Source organism: Martes martes (assembly GCF_963455335.1).
Source record: "Martes martes genome assembly, chromosome: 14".
In the NCBI taxonomy this organism is placed as follows: Eukaryota; Metazoa; Chordata; class Mammalia; order Carnivora; family Mustelidae; genus Martes; species Martes martes.
The window spans coordinates 1,762,959-1,788,240 of record NC_137902.1 but is presented as its reverse complement, the minus strand read 5'-3'; the positions used below and the strand labels follow the sequence as shown (position 1 = coordinate 1,788,240).

The 25,282-nt window shown below is 60.0% G+C and overlaps 1 protein-coding gene across 1 annotated transcript in view; it reads right to left on the bottom strand.

The window, feature by feature from the left end:
• Positions 1–25,282, bottom strand: part of TCERG1L (transcription elongation regulator 1 like) — a gene marked incomplete at both ends in the record, with an annotated part of 181,615 nt that overhangs the window by 115,179 nt on the left and 41,154 nt on the right. Inside the window, one exon of the mRNA XM_080823032.1 lies at positions 23,727–23,909. Coding sequence (XP_080679158.1) covers positions 23,727–23,909 — 183 coding nt within the window. The remainder of the gene's footprint in view (positions 1–23,726; positions 23,910–25,282) is intronic.

Here is a 25,282-nt window from a genome sequence, read left to right as displayed (position 1 = left end):
GCTCCTAGTGGGAGCTGTTCTGGGCATTCACGATCCCGGGTGTTCGTCCGAGCGCTCCAGGACTCCATGAGACAGAAATCGTGCCTCCGTTGGCCACCCCGCGGCCTCGGCACCAGCAAGGAGAATAAGGACTTGACACGAGGGGGCACTTGTACAGACTGTTCTGGAAGGACTGGGGCTGCGTGCTGGAAAGGGGCCCTGTAGCTGCCCCCGCATGGGCCACCTTGTCCTCGTCAGGAAGGCTGGGCAGGGGGCTGGGGGGCGGAGGGCCGGCCGCGGCCTTGGCCCGGCCCCCCTGCCTGGCGGCACCAGCCCCTCTCTGTGCGGGTCCTCCATCTCCCCGAACTCTGAGAACAGACGCAGCCGTGTGCTCCGCCGTCTGCTGTAAACCAAACAGAGCACTTTCCCCAGAGGGCCGTCCGCGGGGGCTGTCAGCCACCGAGAAGCCAGGACATGAGGCAGCACAGAGCCAAGCCCCTTCACTCCCAGCCAGACACACAAGTGCTGTCGGCGGCCGCTTCCCGAAGGCCTAATTTCACGCCTTCACTTGAACACAGCCTTTATCAGACATAAAAAAATAATAATAACAATCCAAAAATTGTTTGCTGATATGGGAACCAAAGATTTGGAGATAGGAAGAGACCCAGTGCAGAAGACATTTATGTAATGCCCAGATTAAAAATGAGAATTAAATGTCAACATACATCTTATCTCCTAAAAATAAAGGTGCGTCAAACAGAGAATACATCTCCTTGCTATCTGCTTATTTATTTATTACCTCCAAAGAAAGCTCTTTGCAGATCTGACAGCGGTCAAATGATGGAAACAAGTTTGGTAATAATCAGGCATCTCTCCCGAGCACCACCCTCCGTGATTCATACCTGCTGCGCCGCCAAACGCTCGGGTGCCTCGCGGGCCCACGAGCAGAGGGAAGCAGCTACGGGAGCTCCGGGGCGGCTCAGGGACAGGCTTCTTACAGGCTGGCCTTGGGGACCTCAGGGCCAGGCAACCTGGGGGGAAATCGCTTCCAGGGAGATGGCAATCTCACCACTTGCTTTTCTGCCCGAGCTCCCACCGGCAGAGACCCTGTCCCAACGTGGGTCAGAGTCAGGACCCTTCTGGGGCTCCTCGTGACCCCCAGAATGGGAGGTCGTTGTAAAACTTGCCAGGGCACGGAGGCCAGCAGCCCCATCCAGACAGATGCAGGTCAGGGGGTGGAGGAACGGGGTACCTGGGGTCGGGGGAAAGGGTCCCGCCACAGACATGCTTGCTGTCCTGTCCTTGTGAAGGGACGTGACCCCAGACCTTAGAAGGCCTGTCCCTGGGAGCCCGGCACCAGCACGACCACCCCGTCTTTAATTCTGCACGGAGATGCGCGGCCTGTGCCGGGAGCACGTCCCCAGCTGCTGTAGTCCCTCGCTTCGTCCAGTTCTGAGCATGGACGGTGCACGGAGCGGGCACGCTCAGGCCGCCGGCGGCATCCGTGGGACACGGCACACATCTGCTCCAGCCTCTGGTTGCAGGCACCCAGGAATCAAGAAATGTTCCTGCCCCGCCCATGCTTTGGGTGACGCGTGTACGGCGCTGACTGATTGTGTGTGGCCCGGCGCCTGGCACACAGTAAGGGCTCGGCACGAGTCTGATGAAAGGACGGACGGATGAATGAATGAATGAATGTGTGAGCGAGCGTCTCCCCTGGGGGCCAGGCCCGAGGTGTGCAGACGTGACAGCGAGCACAGTGCCCGCCGGACCCAGTTTCGTGTCAGGGGAAGAACATTAGCCGAATGGTCTCACAGAACAACACACAGCCTGACGCCTTGAGGCGGTGGGGAGGCACCCGTGTTCTGGGGTTCGTGATGCAAACGGGAAGGAGCCGGGAAGGAGCCAGCAGCAGTGCGGACGGCAAAGCCCGTCCCTCACCGGCCAGGGGTTTCCACGGGTGTCTGGAAGGAGAAGCAGACAGGAGCCGGCAGTGAAGTGACCGGGGCTGGAGGAGCCAGGGTCCCCTTGGAGGGCGCAGGGCAGCGGGTCGCGTGGCTGAACCCTGGGAGGCTCTACCCCATGGCTCCCACACCGAAATCCCAGGACTTCTCCTCAGGCGCACAGACGAGACCGCAGGGAAAAGAGACTGAGATGATCCGTGGGAAAGTCACCCAGGGGGCCGGGCAGAGCGGCTAGTGACGCGGGGCGCATCCCACAGACACCACGTGCACCACGGGGAGCGCAGGAAAGTATGCAGAGCCGGACATCTGCTCAGAGAAGGCAGAGAAGGCTCTGGAAGGCGCAAACACATGCCCTGAAACTTCACTAGATTTGGGGGCGCCTGGGGGGCTCCGTCGGTCAGCCTCTGCCTTCGGCTCAGGCCATGATCCCAGGGTCCTGGGATCGAGTCCTGCATCGGGCTCCTTGCCCCGCAGGGAGCCTGCTTCTCTCTCTGCCTCTGCCTGCTTGTGCATGCTCACACGCTCACTCTCTCTCTCTCTGACAAATAAATAAATAAATAATCTTAAAAAAAAAAAAAAAAAAAAAACTTCACTAGATTTGGAAAACAAAGACCAAGAAGTCTCCGGAGAGTGGGAGGGAGTCAAATGGGCAGAAAATGAGAGACGAGGAAGGACGATCTGGGAGAGCTCGCAGCCCACGGGCAGGTGCCCTGGGACCCAAGCACACACCGGCCAGGGGTGGGGGTGGGGGGCTGCATACAGCACGTGACTCCCACCGCACTGTAGACATTTTATATTAGAACATAAAGTATTGTCATGTATTTAATACCTTCTCTGACATATAATATATAATACGTAATGTGGAAGCGCATACGTCGTGTCTGCTAAGAGCATGTACGTGAGTGTGTGTCTGTGTGTTCATAGACAGAAGAGAATCTTCCAGAAGTGAAGGGCACAAGTCGTCCCATTGAAACGCTTGTAGAATGTTCCACAGATGATTAAAAATGTGCCACGTTAGAAAATCCCTGAATGTGAACAATAAGCAAGATACTATTACCCTAGTATTTTTCCACAAAAAAACACCAACACAAGCCACCTATGAAGACACACGGAGGGGAGTGAGCGGCGCTGTGAGCTCAGACTTGGGAGGATGACAGAGCAGTTTCTTCAAGATTTTGAAGGAATATCGGTTCACGCAATTACCTTAGAACCTGGCAACTCGCCGACCAAGCGCGAAGGCACGTGGGAATGTGACCGTCAAGGACACGGGGACGGTTGTCACTGGTATGTGACGCTCAGATCTGCCCTGGGAGAGGGAGGCCATGACCAGGCTGGACGCAGCGGGCAGAGGCTCCAAACCGGGGAGCAGGAGCGCTGCCCTGGCCATGGGACTCGGGCTCTGCCAGGAGCGGGTGAACCAGAACGGTGGAGGAAGCGGAGAGAACAGGGCACGGGGAGGGATGGTAGCCCAGCCAGGCAGACGCCCAAGGGCAAGGCCTCCCTGGCAGCGTGCGACCCAAACAACTTAGACGAGCAGAGGTCCCTGCTAGGCTTGGACACTAAGGCGTCTCCGGGGTGGGTGTTCTCCAGGGAGCGGCATCGAGCTCATTACAATCCTGAAAATGCGCGCTTGTTTTCCTAATGACGACCATGAGGAAGCAGGCTCTGACCGAGGCCCGGAGATGTCGGGGGCGTCGGGGGCACCCGCGGACGGGATCTAGGATCCACACCGTGACAACGGAAAAGCAGAGCTCAGAACTCGGAAGGTTGAGTGGGAGACAGGGATGTCAATACCCTCACGCTACTAAAAAAAAAGGAGAACTGCCGTTTTCGGGAAAAACTCACCTTTTTATGAAAGGAGAATTAGAGATTTACTTTAAGATTTATTTAGAGAGTCCTTGGTTTGAACTACCTGAAATGATGGGAGAATCGTTTGGGGGATGCGGTGAGGGAGGCCCCGGCAGGAAGAGCCCCTGGCTTTCTTCCCCTCGCGGCCCGCGCCCTATGGAATGTCCACCCTCACCAGCCCCGGGATGGACCGCAGCCCCCCACTGGCCGCAGGACAGCAGCACACGCGTCGCAGACGCCAGCCCACCACTCCAGCCTCACCGTCTCTCCCTCCTCCGAGAACCGCAACTTCACATGAAAAACGTACCCGCTCGGGAGAGGCGAGTGGCCAGTCCCCCTTCTTCCCGGGCAGAAGGCGGCCAGCTGATGGGCATGGGATTTTTTTTTAAAGATTTTCTTTATTCATTTGAGAGCCAGAGAGGAAGTGAGGGAGAGGGAGAGAGCACAAGCCAGGGGAGCTGCAGAGGGAGAGGGATACACAGGCGGAGCAGGGAGCCTGACACAGGGCTCCATCCCAGGACGCCGGGATCCTGACTTGAGTTGAAGGCAGATGTTCAAACGACTGAGCCCCCCAGGCGTCCGTGGCATGTGATTATCACCGCCCCAGGTTATACAGCCTTGGGTCAGAGTGACAGCTGCCTGACACTAAGGGACACAGCCAGGAGCAACGGAAGAACCGGCCAGCAGAGCCCGGTCTCCGGCACTGACCACGGCAGCACGAGCCAGGTAAATACCGGGTGCCATACGCCCCCAGGTTTCGGGCAACGGATGACCCAGCAGGACATGACCTCCCACACCTGGGGACAGAAAGGGCCACCAGCGCAGAAACCTAAGCAGCATAACACGAGCATAAGGACGAGTCAGAGCGTGGGCACCGCGCTGTCCCACAGGACGGGCACCCCGGCGCCACCGCCTACAGGACGCAAAGGCACCTGTGCGTGGGCCCCGGGGCGGGACTTCTGAGGAAAAGGCCCTACGGGTCAGTTGGCCTGCGCCTGCTTGTGATGAGACACAGGTGGGCAGAGACGCTGAAGGAACTCGAGTGCTCGGCTTACGAAAACTGAGCAGGGCCGAGACTCGCAAGCTGGGGGACGTGGCTCGTTTCCTGGCCCCAGAAGGTAAGTGATTCTCCACACACAGTGAAGCCAGAGCCAGGGGCAAGGAGGACGTTCTGGGGAGCCACTGCCAGACCTCGGGGAGGCCGGGCCTGTCTGTGAGCCAGACGGCAAGTCTCAAAAGACGGGTGCTGGGGGGGGAGGGGCCATTGGTGGAGCATCCAACTCCTGCCGTCGGCTCAGGCCGTGACCTCAGGGTCGTGAGATCGAGCCCCACATCGGGCTCTGTGCGGGGCGTGCAGCCTGCTGGGGATTCTCTCCCTCTGCCCTCCCCCCACTCATGCCCTGTCTCTAAAAGAAAGAAGAGGAAACAAAGCAAAGGAAGGAAGGGAGGAAGGAAGGAAGGAAAGACAAGAAAAGTCTTGTAAGACAACTTGCAGGGATAATCCTGCAAAGGCCGAATTCTATAGTCACTGTAACTCTTAGAGATCTGTTGTTGGATCTAACACATAGGAAACCCACACACTTTTTAAGAGCACTGTATCCTCGGAATAACCATCTGCCTGAACCCAGCTGACCTAAAACATCATGAGGTACGTAAGTGGCCACTCGTTGAAGCCACCACACACTGGGATGGTTTGCCAGTGAGCAAAAGCTCACTTGTCTGTCACGCAGCCACAGACAATAAGCCCCAATCTTCATCTGTCGTAAGATGTCAATAGACATCGTCTAAAATGGACAGATGAAGAAATAAATACATGAGTGCCACGTCACAGTGCAAAACTTGCCGTCAGAAATGCAAGACAGAAAACAAGAGTAGAAGCCACCGAGAGAAGCCGCCTCTGGAGTGGGGGTGCGTGGTCCCTGGGGCGGGAGACCCTCACTCTTCATCACACCTTCTGTCCTCACAAGCCCCGGTGTGTGAACAAGCATAAACGTGAGAAGGTCTGAAGTCAGAGCCGCGGGAAACAGAAGCGCCAGACATACCCCACCCCGCGGGATGCACGTGCACGCCCCGGGGCTCGGGGTCAGCGGGCCGCCCCCCGCAAGGTAGCTCTGCAAAGGGGCACCTCGTGAGGGAGGGCACTCTGGGCAGCCTGCAAAGCTCATCTGAAGTGTGGTGGCTGCAGGGACAGAGGAGGAGTCACTAAGTGGGGGTACGGGGGATGGCTAACAGGCTCCGGAGTGGACAGCCGCCAACTAGCGCACAGTGTTGCCTTCCCCACGAACCCCAGCCTGGACTCGGCCTCAGGGATGTGAGGCCACATCCCGGATAGGCTCTGCTCAAGACGACTGTGGGAGGGTTTCTCCAGCTCCTGGCCGCAGAGATCACGGCACAGCGTGAAAGTGCTTTCCCTCTGGACAAGTCATCTGTGTGGCCTCGACAGCACCATGGGCTGCAGGGTCCAGGGTCCCAGCCCAGCTCAGTCCTTGTGTAGACGCTCAGGGCCATTCCCCCGGGTGGAGGGGGAGTCACAAGGGACCCGGCACATCTCCCTTCCCTCGACCACAGGTGGGATCAGGTATCTTCCATCCCAAGACACTCTGGCCTTGGGGCAGTGACACAGGGAGCAGGGGCGGCCATGGCCACAGAGGAAAGCAGAAGGTCCTACATGGTCCCCCGGGGAGCACAGGGTGAAGCGAAGCCCCAGGCAGTGGCCGCAGGGGTGACGTCCCTACCAGTGAGATCCTGACCAAGCCCAGGTCCCAAGGACTCTGTGCAGAGTGAGGCCGACTCCGGTCCCCTCCTCCCCGTCAGAGATGGGGGTCCAGCAGGACCCGGCACCCTCTCCGAGGGTCTCCCAGGCACGCCGGCCACAGCGCACGGAGCGGGCACCGTGCCTCACCTTACGCTGGAGGGTGGCGGACCGCGAGGACAGCGTCCGGCAAACTGCTGCAGCAGGAGCACATTAATTACAGCGTTTAATCCATGAGGCAGCCCCGCCAGCTTAACCTCTTTGGAATTCCTCTAGTTGGTCTATGATTAATTATTTCTGGAAATAACAGCCGGCATCATGGTTTGCTAATAGGCTTAAGATAATAAGTTTGAAAAACGCTGTGAGAGGTTTACACGGGCTCTAGCTTCCAGGCGCCAACCGTAATTCCACGTGTGAAGCGCACCAGCCAGCCCTTCCCGAGCCCCGCACCCCCTCCCTGTGCGGGAGCCACTGCCGCAGCCACCGCCGCAGCCCTGCGCCCTCCCCAGGGCCTCGGACACTGGCCTTCTCCAGCCGCCCTCCATGGCAACAGCGCAGACCGGGGTGGGGCGCTTCCCAGAGCAGCTCCTGTGTCCATCCTGAGTAACAGTGAAACAGCACATCCCCCCCAGGAGCCGGTCCACAGTTTGCGCCGGTGGGAGGGACGCAGGGGTGGCCATGAACTCGGGGAATGTTCGCGGCCACTGTCGTCTGGAGGGAGCTGTGTGAGGTGGGGGCCTCTGGAAGGCTGGGCTAGAAATCCGGCAGGACGTCTGGGGGGCAGATGCCCTCGGGGCTCCCCGTCCGGTGGGGGACCGACACTGCGTGATTCACGGTGACAGACAGCCCAGCCCGGCCCGGGGTGCACGGCTCACAGGTCGGGGGGTTGCTCAGGAAGGCTTTCTGGAGGTGAGGCCAGCTCAGAGTTCGAGGCTGGGCAAGCGCCTCCAGGACCACCGTGGAGAGAGGCGAGGGGTCCTGAGAGACGTAGATGCTGACGTAGATCCTAGAGCATGAGGGTGGGAGACAGGCAGGTGAGGGCAGCAGGGGCGGGGCCGGGAGAGGCCCGCACACCAGGCCAGGGCCTGCTGCTGGGCACCGAGGGGAGGCAGGCCTGGAAACCACGTGGTCTGGGCGGCCCACTACAGCGCGCGTACGGCCCTGGAAGTGATGGGCAAGCCAGAGGCAGGGAGAGCGAGGGGGTGTTTGCCCATTGGGGACAGATGATGTGAAGGAAGAAAGAGTTGGGGGACCATAACCCCCCGTCTCCGTCCTCTGCCCTGTCCCCGCAGAGAGCTCCTCCACGGGGCCCTCTGTGCCTGAGGAGGCTGGAACTTGGAGCCGCACCAGGGACGCTGCCCACGTCCCAGCAGTGGCAAGGGGCTTGGCCCACGGGGGAGACTCAGCGCCCACCTTCTGTCCTCCGGCAGGACCACCCGAGGGTGAGGCACCCTCCCAGCTGCGGGCCCTCCGTCCTTCGCGGGGTGCTGCAGGGACTTGGGGGCCGGCAGCCTGTGCTCAGGCTGACTCACAAGCATCCTCTCCCGACTCCCCCTCCAGCCGGCGCTCCGGGGCCGCGGCTCAACGCGTTCCCGAGCCGAGAGATGGCGGGGAGGCCGACGCGAGTCCGACAACACGGAGCGGGGAGAAGACCGCGGCCCCTCCGCTGAGAGGCGACCCTGAACCTGAACCCCTCACAACGCGGCGTTCGACCGCTCCTGTGCAAGCAGCAGTGGGCGCCGGTGCTCACGCCTGCCTCGTGTCAGGCAGGCCCAGCGTCCTGTCTGTAAGTTCACTTCTGCCAATGACTGTAAATCAAGTGTCAGTACACGTGAGCGTTACCATGCTGGGGCGAATCACACCCGTGCGTTCTTGCCCACCGTCATCCAACCGTGCCGTACGTGCGTACGGGTCAGGGTCGCTGCTAGGCCTGGCCTGACCACACTGTGCTCTCCCCGCCCTGGGGACGTCCCCCCGGAAGCAGCCTTGAGGAGCCACAGGACCCCTGGGGCACAGAACCAGTCCTGGGCAAGGTTTCTTTGCCCCCTGAAGACGGGTGGGACGAAGACGCCAGAAGGAAGCACGAGTGAGCGCGGGTCCTCAGGGACGAGGACACGTCCCACAGGGCTGTCAGCCCAGGTCACCTGAGACACCCTCTCCCGCAGCGCTTCCTGGATCGGCCCAAGTCTGTCCCTTTACTGTCTTCCGGGCTCGCGGATGCACTTCCCAGAGCTATTTCCTTCCATCCCCCACCCCTGCCCCAGGGGCACTGAGGTCACCCAGCTGCCTGTGTGGCCAAAATCCTGCCCACATGCACGTGGGACTCACGGGTACCCTCACACCCGCCCACACACCCTACAGCTCACACTTACTGGCACACACATCCTGGCACGTGTGAGCAGACATCAGCCTGAGGGGGCCGCCGAGCCAACCAGGGGAACATGAATTCTGGGCACAAACACCAGGTCTTGGATCCCCGAGCTCTCTCAAGGGCGGGTTAAGAAAGTTCGTCCTGGAAGCCCGTGCGTGTGTGGTTTCCCGTGCGAGCGGCTGTGACGGTGGGTCCACAGCTCCGGGACGCCGGCAGCTCGAACACTCGCCAGAAAGCACCACAGGAAGGCCGGCAGATGCGGGGGCCCCAGGGTCCGGAGCCGGGGAGGACCATCCGCGGGAGGAGCCTGGAAGCCCAGAGCCTGTGTGTCAGCGAGGGCTGGGGGCAGGGACCCCTCGCTCCGGGCCCAGGACGCCCTGACTCACTGGGCAGAGACTGGTTCTCGCCGGAAACTTCCTGAGAAGGAGTTTGCTTTCCGGGGAACAGTGTGAGCTGGCGAGTGTCCCCCGCCCCCCCGCCCGGCCTCGGCTCATCTCTGGGAGTGCTCGGCCCCGCGATGAGGACAGGACCTGACACAGACACAGGATGGGCAGCTCTTCGGACTGGAGAAGAGGAAATAAATAAAAACACTGACACGCGTGGGTCCTGTCGTCGAGGCAAGGCGCCCGCTGCTCTGGGCAACAGCGGAGCGTCTTCCGCGGGCTCAGCCAGGGCCGGCCCGCGGCCAGCAGAGCCAGAGTGCAGCTCACCGCCCCGTGCTGTCGCTACCAGAGAAGGATTTAGAAAATGCTCTGTAAACATGACAAAAATAACTCAAATAATTTTATGTGCGTTTGAGAAAATAACGAAATCACATTCAAAAGCAGAGATTGACCAGTTACTAAAATGTGTCTGAGGACGTCGCGTGATCGCACGGGGGGTGTGTCATTCGGACACCAGATTCTCCCTGCGGGACGACCCTCCCCTTGAACCAGGTGACGACTCGCGCTGCGTGGGCTGGGGAGGAAGGGTCGGTCAGGATCCCCTCCCCCTGCCGCCTGCGAAGAACCACCCCCAGAGCCAGACTCCGCGCCTCCCCCCACCGCGGTCCCAGGGCATCGGAGGCCTGCACTGCCCTCCAGCTCTCTCTCCTGCCCTCCCCCATGCCTCCCCCCCACCGCCAGGCCCTCACCTGTACCCCATGCCTCCATCCCAGCGGCCCAGGAACCCCTTTGCCTGATCCTGGGGAGGAAGCTGAAATGTCACGACGGCGAGACCAACACAGAAGGGCGGTGAAGGGTCTGAGGCCCGAGACCTCCCCCCGCAGCCCAGGCCCCCTTCGCGACAGCCCAGGCCTCTGACAGGAGGACGACCACAGTCACGCAGATTTGCAAAGCCACCGGGCAAGAGCTCAAAATTACTTGAAAACATTCAAATAGAAAATTACTGAAATTAGCCGACCTGACAGACCACTCTGGCTCTCTCCCCAGGAGGGGCATTCAAGTGCCGGGATCTGAAGCGGTTTTCACTCCCACTTTATTCGGGGGCCTGGCGGTGCAGGCCGTGGACCCCCCAGCAAGGTGGCGTGTGGGGGCTAGAAACAAAGTGGGTGCTTTGTACGTAATCGTTTCCCTGTAACGGCTTTCTTAAGACAGAATTCACACCCCTGAACGGAGCCGGTGGTGTTAGCCTCGGAGGGTTGAAGCCATCACCACAATCAGCCGTGCACATGGTCACCCCGAAAGAAACGCCGCGCCCATTAGCAACCACGTCCCTTCTCCCCGACCTCCCCACCCTGCCCTCTACCCTTCGCAGCCTCCAAGGTTCTACTTTCTGTCTCGGCAGATTTGCTTGTTCTGGACGTTTCGTACAGACAAAAGCGTCCACTGTGTGGTTCTGCGACGGGCTTGGCTCACCGAGCATCATGTGTCCGAGGTCGCCCGTGTTGCAGCAGGTGTCAGCACTTCCTGGACATCCGGTGGTGTCCACTCTTCGACTCTCGTCGTTAACGCCGCTACGAGCACTCGCACACACGCTACGAGCACTCGCACACACGCTTTTGTGTGGACAGAGGTCTTCCCCTCTTGAGAATATTCTAGAAGGGAAGCCGTGGAGCCTGTGGTCTGTTGGAGCACCCGAGGCGCTGTCAGGCCGTCGTCCCTGTTCTGCACTCACCAGCCCGGGAGGGGGTCCAGTCTCTTCACGCCCCACCGGCACGGGTCACCACCCAGCCCTTCCCTTCCGGCCAGCCGGTGGGTGCCAAGTGCCTTCGCAGAGGCTGGGATTCCCGCTCCCTGACGGCTTCACCGCACCGGGCATCTCTTCACGCGCTTCTCGGCCGCCGTGTGACTTCCCGGGAGGAAGGTCTCTTCGGAGGCTCCGCTAACGTATTCACCAGGGTCTTTCCCTCGTAGGTGTGTTCTCAGCGGTCCACACGAGTCTTCACCAAACTTGCCGATTCTGTAACACGAGGGTGACGGCTGCGTCCCGCAGTCGGTGCAGACCGGACGGCTCGTGTGGTAAGTTCAAGCCCCTCGCTGTTCGACCGCGAGCTTCATAGCGAAGCCTCCAGATGCCCTCCAGGTGCCTGCCAGGAACGAGGGCACATCCTCACCGACCAGAAAAGCCCCACCATCGCCCCTGCTGCCTGCCCGTCAGCTGCCGTCCGCAGCACAGCCTCCCTCTCCCACACCATCGATGCTTTCTGTAAGGGTTCCTACCACCTGTGTCAACGGCCAAGCCACGGACGTCCCCAGGGGAAACGTCGGCACACTCACTCACACTCGCTCGCTGGCCGTCACGGCGGCCGGGCAGCACCCACAGGCTCCTGCGCGCCGAGGGAAGCTTTAGAGGGGCCCCGTGAGCCGTGTCCTCCTGCCCTTCCGAACCAGTCCGGGAACACACGAGCTGTCTGCCGGCACTGGAGAACCTGGGGACAGCGGACAGTCCTCTGCCCCTGCTCCTGGAATGATCCAGACCCTGGCGCTCACCCCATGGGGAGAGCTGTCCTCGCAGAAAGCAGCGGGCACCCGCCCAGCAGCCGGCACCGACGCCGCACCCAAGCCGCGCTCCAGCGCCCGCACAGCTGCCGGGAGAGGTCAAAGCAGCACGGCCGAGGACGCGCCTGACCACGAGGGTGAGCGGGCTGGAGTGCGGGCCCCGCCGAGCGGACCGAAGACGCAGAGAGCGGAGATCCTGCCTGCATGCCCGACCGCAAGCCAGTGGAGCCCACCTGGCCCCCAGAGGACCCCCTGAGAGGCCGCCCGCTGAGCACCACCAGCCCTGGCCGTCTGCCTCGGTTTCCTCCAGCGGCTGCGGCGTGTATGGCGGTGGAGTGGAAGGGAACGGCGGGTGCCGGGCACGGGGTGCAGCCCTGCACGCGGGCTAATCCCACAGGCTCACCATTGTTCCTAGCGACAAGAAATGTCTCCACAGACATTTGGCCTCTACAGAGGCCAAGGGATTATGGGCAACTTTGATTTTCTCACTTTCCACGCTCCTTGATTATTTTCCAAGTGAGCATTAATCACTTTAATAATTGGGGAAATCCAGGAAAGATATAGTGAAGAGGAAAAAAGATACAGTGAAGAAAGTGAAGAAAGATATAGTGAAGAGCCAAAAAAGATGTCTTTGGTTCACCAACACCTAAACTGGAGGCCACCGTCACCGGGACTGTCACGGTGTGAAGGGACAGAAGAGGCCCGCTGTGCCCAGAGCTGCTCTGGCCCCGTGGGTGCCCTTCCTGCGGGAACTGGGATCGGAGCCCGGGGCTGGGCAGAGGCAAAGGGGAGGACGGGCTGCCGGGGGAGGCGCTGACGTGTGCGTCTTCGTGGGCTCGACGGGGACAGTGTGCGTCTCGGTGCCCCGACCGCACACCGCAGACTGGCCGGGGGACGCAGAAGGTAACTGTCATTCTACCACAAAACCCTTCTGGAGCGCAGCTGTGCGGACACGACAGAAACTCAGAATTCACGAGAACCCTGGGAAGACCTTTACCGCGTGAATCTGGAAGTTCAGAAGCAAAGGACAAATGCCAGGGAAGGAGAAATTGGCCCAAAGTGACGCAGGAAAATAAAGAAAACTTAAATAGTCACGGGAGTAGAAAAAATGTTATTACTTAAAACTCCTCCAACAAAGAAAAAGCGCGGAGCCGAGCAGACTCCCGGGAGAGTTCCGGCCGTCCTCCAGGAAACAAACCATTCCTGCCCCAGGAGATTCTCCCAGAATGAGGAGAGACACCCTGAGGCCAGGACACGCCATCACACCGGGCCCCACACTGTCTGTGCACACGCGGAACCTGCAGGGCAGGTGACCCGTAAGGCAGCGGCTCAGACGCCGGCGGGGACCGGTGGGGGCGGCAGTGAGAGGAGGGGGCTGGTCCACAGGGTCCGGGATTTTGGGGGTGAGGACGATGTTCCGGAGCTGGAAGGTGGTGTTGGTGACCCAGCACTGGTGGATGAACACCCAAACAGCTGGCCGTTCACTGTACATTTTGTGGATTTTAACCCAATAAAAACTCTGCACGTCAGCCTCACTCATGAGCCAAGAGGAAAAGCGTCTGGAAGTTGTCCATGGGAGATGGTTCTGAGCACGGACCAGGGAGGTCTTTGATCCGGCACCACTGGGGTCCAGGGGGCCGGGCCAGCAGGAGCCCCCAGATGCCGAAGGGGACCGTGGGGCCGTCTGAGCGTGCAGCAGACCAGGGAGGGACCTCGTGCGTGTCTCGCCAGCGCTGACGGCTGCCCTGACCACAGAAGAGACAGAAAGCTTTCTCGGGGTGGGCGGAGCGGGCAGGGCCGGGTGGGGTCTGGACCGTGCGGTCAGCCCCTTCCACAGATGAGGAGCCATTCCTCCATCAGAAGCAGTGGCCTCCTCTCTGCCTCCCGGAGGCGGGCCTCCCCGGCTCTGAGGCTCTGCGCTCCCAGCTCCACACGCACGGTCCCGCGTTCACCCCCTTGGAGTGGGAGGGCATTTCCACCTTGTGCTTGGCCGCCCAGGTCCTCCCCAGCCCACATTTAGCACACGGGGTTACAGGGCCGCTTCCCAGCGTGGGAAAGGTCAGTCCTTCTGGACTCTGTGTTAGGCCGGATGGCACGGGAGCGTCACCAACGTCCATCCAGCGGACAGCACAGAGACACGTTCTGACGACACCCCTGGGACGGGGAAGGAGCCACGAGCTCGTGCATTTCCCTGAGTGAGGCAGTGCCGGCGCGCACGGCTCAGGGAACTGAGCAGACCGGAGACACCAAGGTCGCATGTAGGAGGAAACGGGCCCTGAGGACCTGGGCTGTTTCCTCCTTAGGTCGGAAAGACCATATTCACAGGCAGATAAGAGGGAAGGACCACGTTCTGGACATGCTGCATAAACAAGGGAGGGGCTGTCTCAGGCCACGGGATAATTTCAGGAGCCAGACCAACGACGGGTAGAGTGTCCGGCCTGGGAAATCCTCCAAGCCACGGCTGCGCGCCCAGGAGCCGTGCTGAGCGCCGAGCGGGGTGCAGCGCTGCGGGCCCGGCCCTGTGGACGACCCCGCGGGGAGGTGAAGCACACTCGTCAACAGCCCGCGGCCAGGTGAGGGGCGGGTTAGGCAAGCGCAGGATGAGGCTGGCGGCTGAGAGGGGTCCCGGCAGGCGCCACGGACAAGGTCAGTGCCCACTGGACTTCCAGAAATGGGGACGGGCGTGAATGGAGGGGAAAGGAAAGGCCACGGAAGGAGGCAGAGGTGGAAAGCGCAGCAGTTAGAAGCCGGGCACCTGCTCCTTCCTGGGAGTCCCCCTTTCTCATGAGGGCGGTCCTGTAGCCCAGCCCTGGACAGGCCCTGTCACGTGGGGACATGCAGCTGGGAGCGCCGGGGACCCTAGGTGGCCACCAGCCCTGCACTATCACGCACCTGAAGTAACACGGAGCAGGGAAAGGACGAGGGTCGGGAGGAGGGGTGAGCTCCCGGGAGCCCGAGTGGCCCTTGCAGCAGAACGGTCCCAGCCGAGCCACAGTCCAGGGCACAGGGCCGGGCTGCAGAGGCGCGGACTCGCTCTTCCCACTCCCACTCTGGCCTTGCTGGACCCCAGCGAGACGAGCTTATAGGCTGAGCGCTAGGCTCAAGGTCATGCCGTCACATTGAGCCTCCCCACCACCCCTGCCGGCACCACATGGGCCCACGTGGCCTTGGGAAGTCAGTGTTCTGTGCCTCAAGCTCATGACCCACGGTCTCCGGGGGTCCCCGACCAACTGAGTGACAAAGCCGACTAGCACGCTCCTCGTTCAGGACGAAACTGTCTGAGGACAGCACCCAGGCGTGCGGGGCGGCAGCATCTGCGGCAGGGGCAGGAGGGAGAACGCCACGGAGGAAACGGTGGTTGGGCTCGGACTGTTTTTATGGCCGATAAACACCCCCCAGGAACACTTAAAACAGAAACGCCGGCCACAGGGGAATGCTCAGTGCACGCGACCGCCCTTCCCTCCAAATGGAGAGACGGCCAGCGCACCCGAGTCGTGAGGACCGCCCCCCGGGAGACGGCTGTGGACGCTGTTCAGGACCCTGTCTGAGCACAGCTGTCCGGACACGCTCCAGGGAAGCAGGGGAACCGTGAGCTCACACTTGCTGGTGGCCGGCTCCAACGCAGCGCCTGGACCTCGCCTCTCGGATGAGGGAGCCGCCAGGCGTCTAGCAGCCTTCGTAGGGAAGTGAGCAGTCGGCTCACTTGTGGGCGTAGAGACAGAGACAGAGAGCACACCCTCTTTGTCGCCGACGTTTGTAAACCTTCAACCACTGACACAGCATTTCAACAGCGCCTGTCTTTTTCTGCTGAATGGCTTCCCCCAGCTCCCACTTCTGTTCTTGTGACCGAGGACCGTGCTGAGCGTGCAGACTGCCCCATCCCTGCACGGCCGCCCTGGCTGCGGCATCTCGGGTCAACGTGAGCACCCCTGCCGGGCTGCTCAGGCCTCGGAGAGCTGAGGCCGGGCCGAACTCTCCAGTGTGTCACAGCATCAGTGGGCTGGCAGTCGGTGGGTCCGTGCGAGGGTGCATGGGGTCCCTGAGAATTCCAGGAGGACATGGACAGCAGCCCTCCCCCTCGTGGGATCTCCCACCATCTGCACTGACACACCCTCAGTCCTCTGCACCTTGGCCTGGGTCCCCGACCACCCTCTGTCGTGCCCCCACGTCCAGTGTCGGGGCTCGCCGGTCCACATGACAGCAAACCTCGACTTTTCTGTCCCGTTCTCCCCTTGCCTGGCCTCCCTCCCTTCCCGTGTCCACCTCACCTCTGCACCACCATGTCCTTCCGCCGCTGCCGCTCCAGTGACCGCAGTCCCGCAGGCAGGGGCCGCCCAGGCCGGCTCGGGCTCTCGACCGCCCCTCTGCTCTCTGCCGGTCCCACCCAAGGTCTGCCCAGCCACCTCCAGAGCCGGGAGAGAGCGTGCGCTTTGCAACAGCCGTCCGCCTGCGTGCCCAGCGGACTCCCGTCCTCCGCATGCCTCAGTTTCTAGGTTGTGCCAGAAATCTGGCTGTCGGGAAAGCTGTTATTAGGGGCGAATCAGGGGAGGGGCGCACGCCGTACGGTCAGAAACGTGACCGACAAAGAAGAGCCTGGGCGCCCCATGCCGTGTCTTCATCTTACTGAACGCTGTTCCCCGGCACTTTCCAAATCCCTACAAGAAATCAGCCTACACGTACCTGCATTTTACCCACAATGTTTGCGTGGCCTGGATCTTTCCGTGGTCTCAGCAACGAGGTCCGTTCGAGACTCAGACCGAAGAGGCTCGGCTCCAAGACCCTCCCGGTGTGACCCAGACCAGCTGCCTCCAGCGACTGCCCACCAGCGTCCCTTCCCACGGCCTCGATGCCGGCCACTGGCCACCGGCCACGGACGCGCTTCCCCACGGTGCTGAAACCCGGCACAGCAGGAGTGAACGGCCCATGCCCGGGAGGGGTCGGGGTGCTCCGGTCCCAGCGCGCCCTCCAAGACAAGGCTGAGGCCCGTGGCTACAGCAACCAAACCTCCTCGGAGCATGGCTTCCATCAAAGCCACCACCGCCACGTGGCCCCTGTCTCCGCGCCGTGTCTCAGACCAGCCTGAGCTCCTCACGGCCCTTCCACAGCCCTCTCCTGTAACGATGGCCCCTAGGAGATCACCAGGCCCGCCTCGGGGTTCCTACGGTGTGCCGTGCCGTGTGTGAGCGTGTGAGTGTGGCTTTCTGCCCTCCTCTGCTGGGGCTGGCCGCAGACTCTGGATGAAGGCCCTTGGAGCAGGGGAACCCGGCCACAGGGCTGGATGTGGTCAATGTCCCCTCGGTGCCGGTGGCCTCACCTCCAGAGTCCTGATCACTGATTTTAGCACAACAGCTCGTCCCTGAGTGTGACTGGCTGGCGGGAGGGCAGGGCAGGGGGCGGGTGGTGCACTAGAAAAACCTGCCAGGCCCTTGGACAGGGGGCTGGGTCCCAGCTGACTCCGCCCTTCTGAGCCCCAGCACGGAGGTAAGGGGGACCTCCCCGGCCTCCCACCCTGGCTCCCAGCTTTAAGGAATGGGCTTGGTCGGATGGGGTCCAAGAGCTTTTTCAGGGTGAAAGTCTGGGGTACTGGGAAATTCCAACCTTGCAAGAATGCAGCTTTTAGGCGTGACCAATCCCGAGAAGTCCCTCGCCATCAATGCTGAGCTGACATTTCAGGAGCATTTCTGGTCCCAAACCCCGCTGAGAAAGTCTGAGGTGGGCAGAAGGTTCCCTGCTTCACGAGCCTGTGGCTTTGGCCCGGTGTGGTGGGGTGTGGGATGGACACCTTCGGAGCAGCCCATCCCCTCTCCTAAACACCACGGCTGGCCCTGGCTGGGCCTCACTCAGCAGAGAGGAGCTGGGAGACAGCTGTGCCCCGTGCGCCAGCCTCAGAACTAGACGCGGGGTGAGTGAGACCAGAAAGCCACCGCTCTCCTGGAGCTAACGTTCAGGATTGGGAGAGCAGAGACACACTAAGCCTGAAACAGACAGTGAGGAGGATTCTGGACAAGGAGCAAGGCTGGAAGTCAGTAAGCCGGCGAGACGGGGTTTACTCCAAAGGCGCTGCAGAACGGGAGACCTGGGTCTCAGAGCCGAGACCCGAATGACGGGGGAGTAACCCACGTGTGCCGCACTGGGAGAGGAGCTGAACACAGAGGCAGCAGCCAGTGCAAAGGCCCTGGGGCAAGCAGCCGCTGAAGCACAGGCTGGGGCACACACTGTGGGTCCCAGGGCCTCTGGGTAGAAGCTTGGGGTTTGCTCCCAGTGCCTGGAGACCAGCAGTGACCCACGCCCCGTGTGGAAGACGGCTTATATGAAAGGGCACGGTGGGAGCAGAGAGACGGCATGCAGCAGCCAGAGTCTGCCGGTGGTGCTGGCCTGGATGGGGAAGGTGGACTTGGGGGCCAGTGTCAGGAGGGTGAAAGCCAGGGGGCCAAGGCTGGCCCCCTTCCAGGCAGACTGAGGGCAGGTCCTCGGGAAGAGCGGGGTTTACCCAGCAGGCTGCAGGAGAACCGTCCTCGTGTTCTGCTTTTGTGAGCAGGAGGGCGGGCTGGGAACCAACACTCCCTTTAAAGGAAAGTGCCGTTGGAGACACGTCCATCAGAAAGAGCAGTGCCCAGTGGGAAGCCAGACCCATCACCATGGCGCTCAAGGGAGACTCGGGCCTGGGAGAAAAGGCTGGGTGAGTTACCGGCGAGCAGAGGGTTTGGGGTACTGGAAAGAAGCCGTCTGGGACACTGTAGGGTCCTGTGCACACACGCCCCCCGGCACGCCAGCAGGAGGGACCACCATGCTTGGCATTTTAGGAAACAGCCCAGACGCCCGGCAGCAGCAGAACACGGGACGCGCAGCATCGATTCCCGCTGACGAACGCAGGCCTTACCGAGGGCACGTGATGGCTCTAGAACTCCCAGCCCCCGGGGGACGGCATAAAGAAACAAACAACAACAAAACCGTCACCCAGAGCAGAAAAGGACATCACAGAAGAGTGCGTGGATTATGATACCTCGGTAAAATTCAGAAAAGCCTCGATCACACGGCGCATTGTTTGGAGACGGTACGTACATGGTAAGAGTCTTCCAGAACCCAGCGAAGCAGCAACTGGCACACGTTCGGGACAGTGAGTACCCCCAGGGGGTAGTCAGGAGTCGAGGCTCCCAGGGGCACGGGGGGCGCGGGGACGTCCTCGTTCTCGGGCCCAGCGGCAGCGTTCGGGGTTCTACGGTGCTGGCGTTCTCTACACTGGCACAAACACACACGTGCTCTCATGCGTGCGGCGGGTTTCCGACGTTTCTTTTCAAGGAGGAGTGAATTGCAGCTGGGGGTGCAGGCGGCTCCGGGAGCCGAAGACGGGCGGCGGGAAGGGAGCAGGCCAGCGAGGAGACGGTCCGAGGGGGCCTTCCCTAGAGGCACGCTCGACAGCAGGTGCGCTCGCTCTCAGGGAGGACTCACCGTGGGAGCCGATCCCGGCAGCCCCTCTGGGTCCCCGCTTTGGGGTCTCCATTTAGGGAGACCTGCACCCGTCTCTAGGCAGTGAGGCCGACCCGGCGACCGGCAGCTTGGCCCTTCACCGGCGCTCACGGTACACAGAGCCCTTGTGTCTGTGTGAACCCAGTACTTCTGGGAAAACAGCGCCATCCCCACGTTAGGGACCCCTGTGCCTCACGGAAGCCGACACTTGGGTGCGCCAGCGATTTCTCTGTTCGGAGCATTTTTGTCTCTGAAAATCTCTAAAGTGTGACTATGCCTGGTGACATTTTTTATTACAGTGGAGGAGGAAGTAATTCCTGGATGGAAAGAGAAGAGCCTTCCTCCCCCGCGGCCGGCGTACTGAGGCGAACCCGTGCTGGCAGGTGCGGGCTTCGCTAACGAGGGCCGGCGCGGAGGGCCGCGTGGCAGGCCCCGGTGTGGGGCCTTCCCCGGCTTGTGATGGGGCCTGGATGCGCCCTCCCGACAGAAACGAGAGGAGTCACTTCCCAGCTGTTCGGCGGCAGGACAAAATGCGAAATTTAAACCATTCGATAGTTCTGGAAGCAAAAGAACAGGTGGTAAATGGCTTCCGAGACAGATGGTACTTTTTAATAGTTGTGTTCGACCGCCAGCCGCTCTATGAGCGGCCGTAACGATCACTCATATTTTACCTTTTTCACTTGAATGCTTGCAAAATGTGGGCCAAGTTTTAAAACGAGCTACCATCAGTCTTAAAAAAACGAGAATCCCTTCCTTTACTTCCTCAGCTCCAGGCAGCGCCAGAGCCCTGCGGCATGGTGACCCCCAGGGGGCGGGGGACCGAGGGGACAGGCAGGCCGGCAGGGGTGAGCCCTGGTGGCCCGCAGAGCTGTCCTCCACTGTGCCCCGCAGGCTCCCCCCAAAAGCTCCCGTCTCCTTAGAAACTAGGAAGTAACTGCGATTCAAGATCGTCTTTCTCCGAACGCTCCCTTCTTCCACCTGAGCTCTGACATTGAACGGGGCGGCTGCGTCAGCGTGCAAGCCCGCGGACAGGAGGACAGGAGGACAGGAGGACCGAGTGGACAGGAGGACAGGAGGACAGAGGACAGAGTGGACAGGAGGACAGCGCACAGGAGGACAGAAGGACAGGAAGACAGAGGACAGAGCGGACAGGAGGACAGCGCACAGGAGGAAAGACTCTGCTAGAGCTCCAGCCGCGACCACAGGCCCTCAGGTGGTGGCCCAGGCTGCCGGCACAGGGCGGGGACACGGCATCTCCAGGCCCCGCCCCCGCTCTGCCTTCCCTCCCGTCTACATCACCCCTGATTCAGGAGCAGGAGTGTGACAAACACTGGCAGAGGCAGAGATGATGTGAAGGACAGAACCGGTCGTGCAGGACGGAGATGGGCCCTCTGGGAAATGCCGAAGGAAGCAGAGGGAAGGAGCACGGCCTGGGGCCCGGTGCAGCCTGGGGGAGGACGGGCAGACACAGCCCCACCACACGGGACCCACAGGCCAGGGAAGGGGACAGAGAGAGGCCCATGGCCTGCGCGGCCCCAGGGAAGAGGACAGCAAGGATCGGCTTCCCGTGTGCCCGCAGCGCTCTGGAGGGAAGAGCCCAATTCACGACAGGCGTAGACGAGCTCGCGGGGTTCTTCAAATACAGGGTCCTATTCGAAATGTTAAATCAGGCTAAAGGCATATAACTAAGTGTAACTCTCCCAGCTGATCTTTCCCATGATGGGTCCTTCTGCTACTGGATCGCTGACGCTCCCCAGTGAGCTGATCTACGCACCAGCACAGGTTTCCACACCTTGCTAAGGGGAGTTCTAGAATCTAGATTCTAGAATCTACAATCTCGACAGAAGCACTACTAACATCTTGAGCCACATGATTCCTCATCGTGGGGGCCGTCCTGGGCGTTGTGGGGTGTGTGGCTGTCTCCCCGGCCTCTGCCCACCGATCCAGTAAACCCCCCAACTTATGACAACCAAAAAAATGCCTTCCGCCGTCGCCAGCCATCTGCCCCGGGTGAGAAGCAGAGAGTTGCTCCCCACAGGGTCTCGAAGCCTCGCGGGCTCTCAGGACCAAGCAGGGGCATAAATAAGTGAGTCTAGATCCTTCACCGAATTTGTGAATTCTCTGAGTAAAAACAATATTATTCACCCGTAGATAAATTAAAATTCACAGGCTTTTGTAGAATCGATTTCAGTATGGAGCACACTTCACAGACAGGTGCGTTTTTCTTGGTCTGTGACATCGGCTTCGCGGGGACACGGTTCTGTCTCAGCCCCACCAAGCCCTCCTCCCCGCCCAGCCCACCTCAGGTGCCTGCTTTGCGGAGTGGCAGGAATTCCCCAGCATCGAGAACACTCGTCGCCCTCGCAACTCCTTGACCTCAATGAGTCTCGTTCTATGGAGCCACTGACCGCAGTTCTCATGAGCTCTGAGGGACAGACCGTCGGCTCGGGCTCCTCCGAGCCATGGTTCTCAGAAAGTTCTCAAGGAAATTCTGGAAATGGCTCATCACAGGCATGGCCAGTCTCACCCAGATGTGTTCTGCTGATGTCCAGCGGACACGGCCAGGGGCAGACTGCAAGGTGGCCCGACCTCCCAAAGGACCCACTTAGCAGGGACACTCCAGGTCGGACCACAGACACTGCTGGTGCCAGACGTGGGCACAGAGCTTGGACGGAGGCTGCCCCCAGGCTGGGGTCTTGTGTCTGGACCAGGCACCGCCCCCCTCCTTTATTTCAATTGCCACCGGGTCCCTCTGCTGCAGTGCTCAGTTTTCGAATCATCACCATAGAGGCCATTCTAGAAGCTGCCCCTGGAGTACCCCCCTTTCCTTCTTCCCGATGGCACATTACAGTGGTTACCTACAAGACCGATCACGTTGACACACTCGTCCTCTAACTGAACGCACATTACAGCAAATTTGATTATAGCACCTTATAAAATGCAAACACAGAGAGACACCTAATTATTATGTCACTTTATAAATCATACGAGGCATGGAAAGTGAAGCCACCCCTGGGGTACATGGGCTTGGGTTCCCTCTAAGATTAATTTTCTCAGAAAACAGTAAGTCATCCTTAATAAATGCCAATGGACTGATGGATTTTAACGGAAATCTTGACGCAGCTGTAAATTATGTTGCACACGAGAGATTATTCATGTGTTTTATTCATTTCCCCATCACACCCTAAATGCGTGTTCACTAACAGCTTGAAATAGAAATAAGATTTTGTTCTTGAGAATACAATGTTCTACTGGCCAACTCATTTATCAAGCCAGTAGAGAAATACGGACGCCAAAGACCGCATCTGATTTTCCAGGAACAATGTCAGCAAACGAAAACAGGAAAAGAACAAAACTGCGTTATCCCTCTTTCTCCCATGAACTTGGATGGGTGCGCACGTGTCTCACAATCTGGTGAGATTTCCTGTTACTGATAACCTAGCGATTGAGGACATCAATGGTAACATTAGGATTCTAGCATCTGATTCATACTAGAACCCACGGAACTTCCATTCCGGTCATCACAAGCAAACCTACCACTCTCCGGGTGTGAGCACCTACCGAAGGCTCATTCCAAGTCGACGTTGCTCTTGCTACACTTCAGGGAAGGACCTAAGCTCACTTTCATGGGTGGCTTGGACACATGGTGTGCGGTCACCATTAACATACACACACCTACAGCTGTGAACACACACACGGACAACAGAGTGGCAACCAGTGCAGGACCGAGGGCCCCCCCTCTGCTGAGCCCCCAAACACGCATCACGGCGCCCCTCGGGCTCCAAAGTATCTGCCAGCCCCACGTCCGTCCCGGAGGCCTCCCAGAAGAGCGCACGCGTGCATGAAGGAAGCCGAGGACCTCTGTGGCCACCCACGCCCCTCACAGTCAGCCACGCGTCTGGGGCTGCCCGAGGTCCCTGCCTCGTGTTCAGAACGAGCCAGCCAGCAAGCCCGGGGATGGGTGGTGACTTAGTGAGTCCCAGCATTGCACTTTTTTGTGCTTTACGAACTTAGATGCTCAGCTCTTTCCTGGCGCGCTGCCTTTGCTTCCTCCCGAGCTCCACATGGGGAAACCACACGTCTCTGGGACCTTGATTCTCTCACTGACTCCATTACCCCCCGCTCAAAACTTAGCGAAGGGAAGCCTCACTTCTCTGAATAGAAACTTCAAACTTGGTTTCATGGCAGAAAACACCCAGTCCGACTTAGCAAGACCATCTTCAGTGGGGTTGAGGAGCGTGAAGAGGAGCAGAACCCGGGTAACCCGCACAGCCTGTCTCCCCCAGGGAGCCCCTCGGCACGGGAACCCAGGCACAGAGCCAGAGGCGGGCCGGCGCCTGCCCTGTTCCCCGCGTGGTGAGCTCCGACCCAGCTCCAGGCTTTGAGAGCCCAGGCTCTGTGCTTACCGGAGAAGGGGGCGGTCCTCAGGGGTATCTTGATGGGTGCCAAGGTCAGGAAGTGGCAGGGCTGCACGCTGGAGGGGGACGGGCCCCCAAGTCCCTCTGGGTCCACGGACACCATGGCAGCCGTGGCGGTGATGGCAATGCCGGGGGTGCTGCCAACAGGCTTCAGGCTGCTGTGACAACCACCTGCGAAGAGGACAGGGAGGTCAGCACGGGAATGCCCGGTGTCCACCGGGGAGGCGCCGTTCCACGATGCAGCATATCCTCACCCAGAAAACAAGGGCAGCACTAACCCATTTCTTGGAAACCCATGCCGTGTGCCAATATCCCAGAAATACACAGGCTGAGTTCTCAATCTGTCCAAACGCTGATTGTGCAGAGCACATGCACACCGCTATGTGACATTCGGTGAGTCACAAGGCTTAATTAGCGGGGGACACGCGTGCCTTAGCCCCTGGCTGCGGGGGACACGTGGTAGCTGTGTAACCAGGGATGGCGCTGACAGGCACGCCGTTCCTTGGAGCAGCGACGGAGGGGGAGGGCAAGACAGGAGCCCAGAAAGCTGGGAGGTGGGCTCAGAGGAGAAGGCAGCCTGGGTCGGGGCGGAGAGGGTTCTCCAGAGCCCAGGAGGCTCAGCTGATCCCTGAGGACGCAGCTGCCACCTGCCCGGTCCCTGCAGGGAGAACCTCGATGCCACATCAGCCTGGGCAGCCCCTTGCGAGGAGCCGGGCCCCAAGGCTGCAGTTCAGCTGGTCTTTCCTGGCAGAACTGGAAACACTTGAAACTTTGCTTCTGTCTCTGCCTTTTCTGTAAAGTTGTTATTTAAAAAGACTCTTCGGCTCCTAAATAATTGCGGCTTCTAAGAAATAGTCTGTAACTGCCGGCTCACGCGGATGGTGCAAGCTCTGGAAAGCAATCTGGAAATGTGTTTTAAAAATGTTAATATAGTTTACAACTTTTGATCTAATGTTTCCCTTCCTAGAATTCGCCCACATGCCCAATGCCTTCAGATAAAGGTTTGTGCCGAGAGACTGGAAAAAGCAGCAAAGGGCGGATGCTCGTACTAACAATGGTGCGTCCAGCCAGCGAGACGCTGAGCAGCCAGTAGAACCACACAAGGAAGAACACCCAGTGCCATAGCGGGCAGCTCACGGTGTGCTCAGAAAATAAAGCAAATTGCAAAATCATTTCTATTTCTACAGAAATAGAAATAGCCACAAATAGAAATGGCCACATAGCCATTCAGTCAACAATGCTTTATTTGGTTGACTAGATGCCCACCACGGTCCAGCTGAGGGACAGAGCAGTGACCCGCGCAGAGGGAAGGCCTTCCTCCAGGGACCACACCTCCCAAGGCGGGAAGACACATGGTAGATACTTCCCTTGTTTATTTGCTTTGTGTTATAGGTCGATGGACACAATGCAGAAAAGTAAAGCAAGGAAGAAAAAGGACTGGGGATTGGTAGGTGGGCTTCATTTTTACATGGGGTTGTCAGGAAGGTCTGCCCTGGGAGGAGAAGTCACAGTCGACAGCCTGCAGGAGGCGAGAGCGGAAGAGC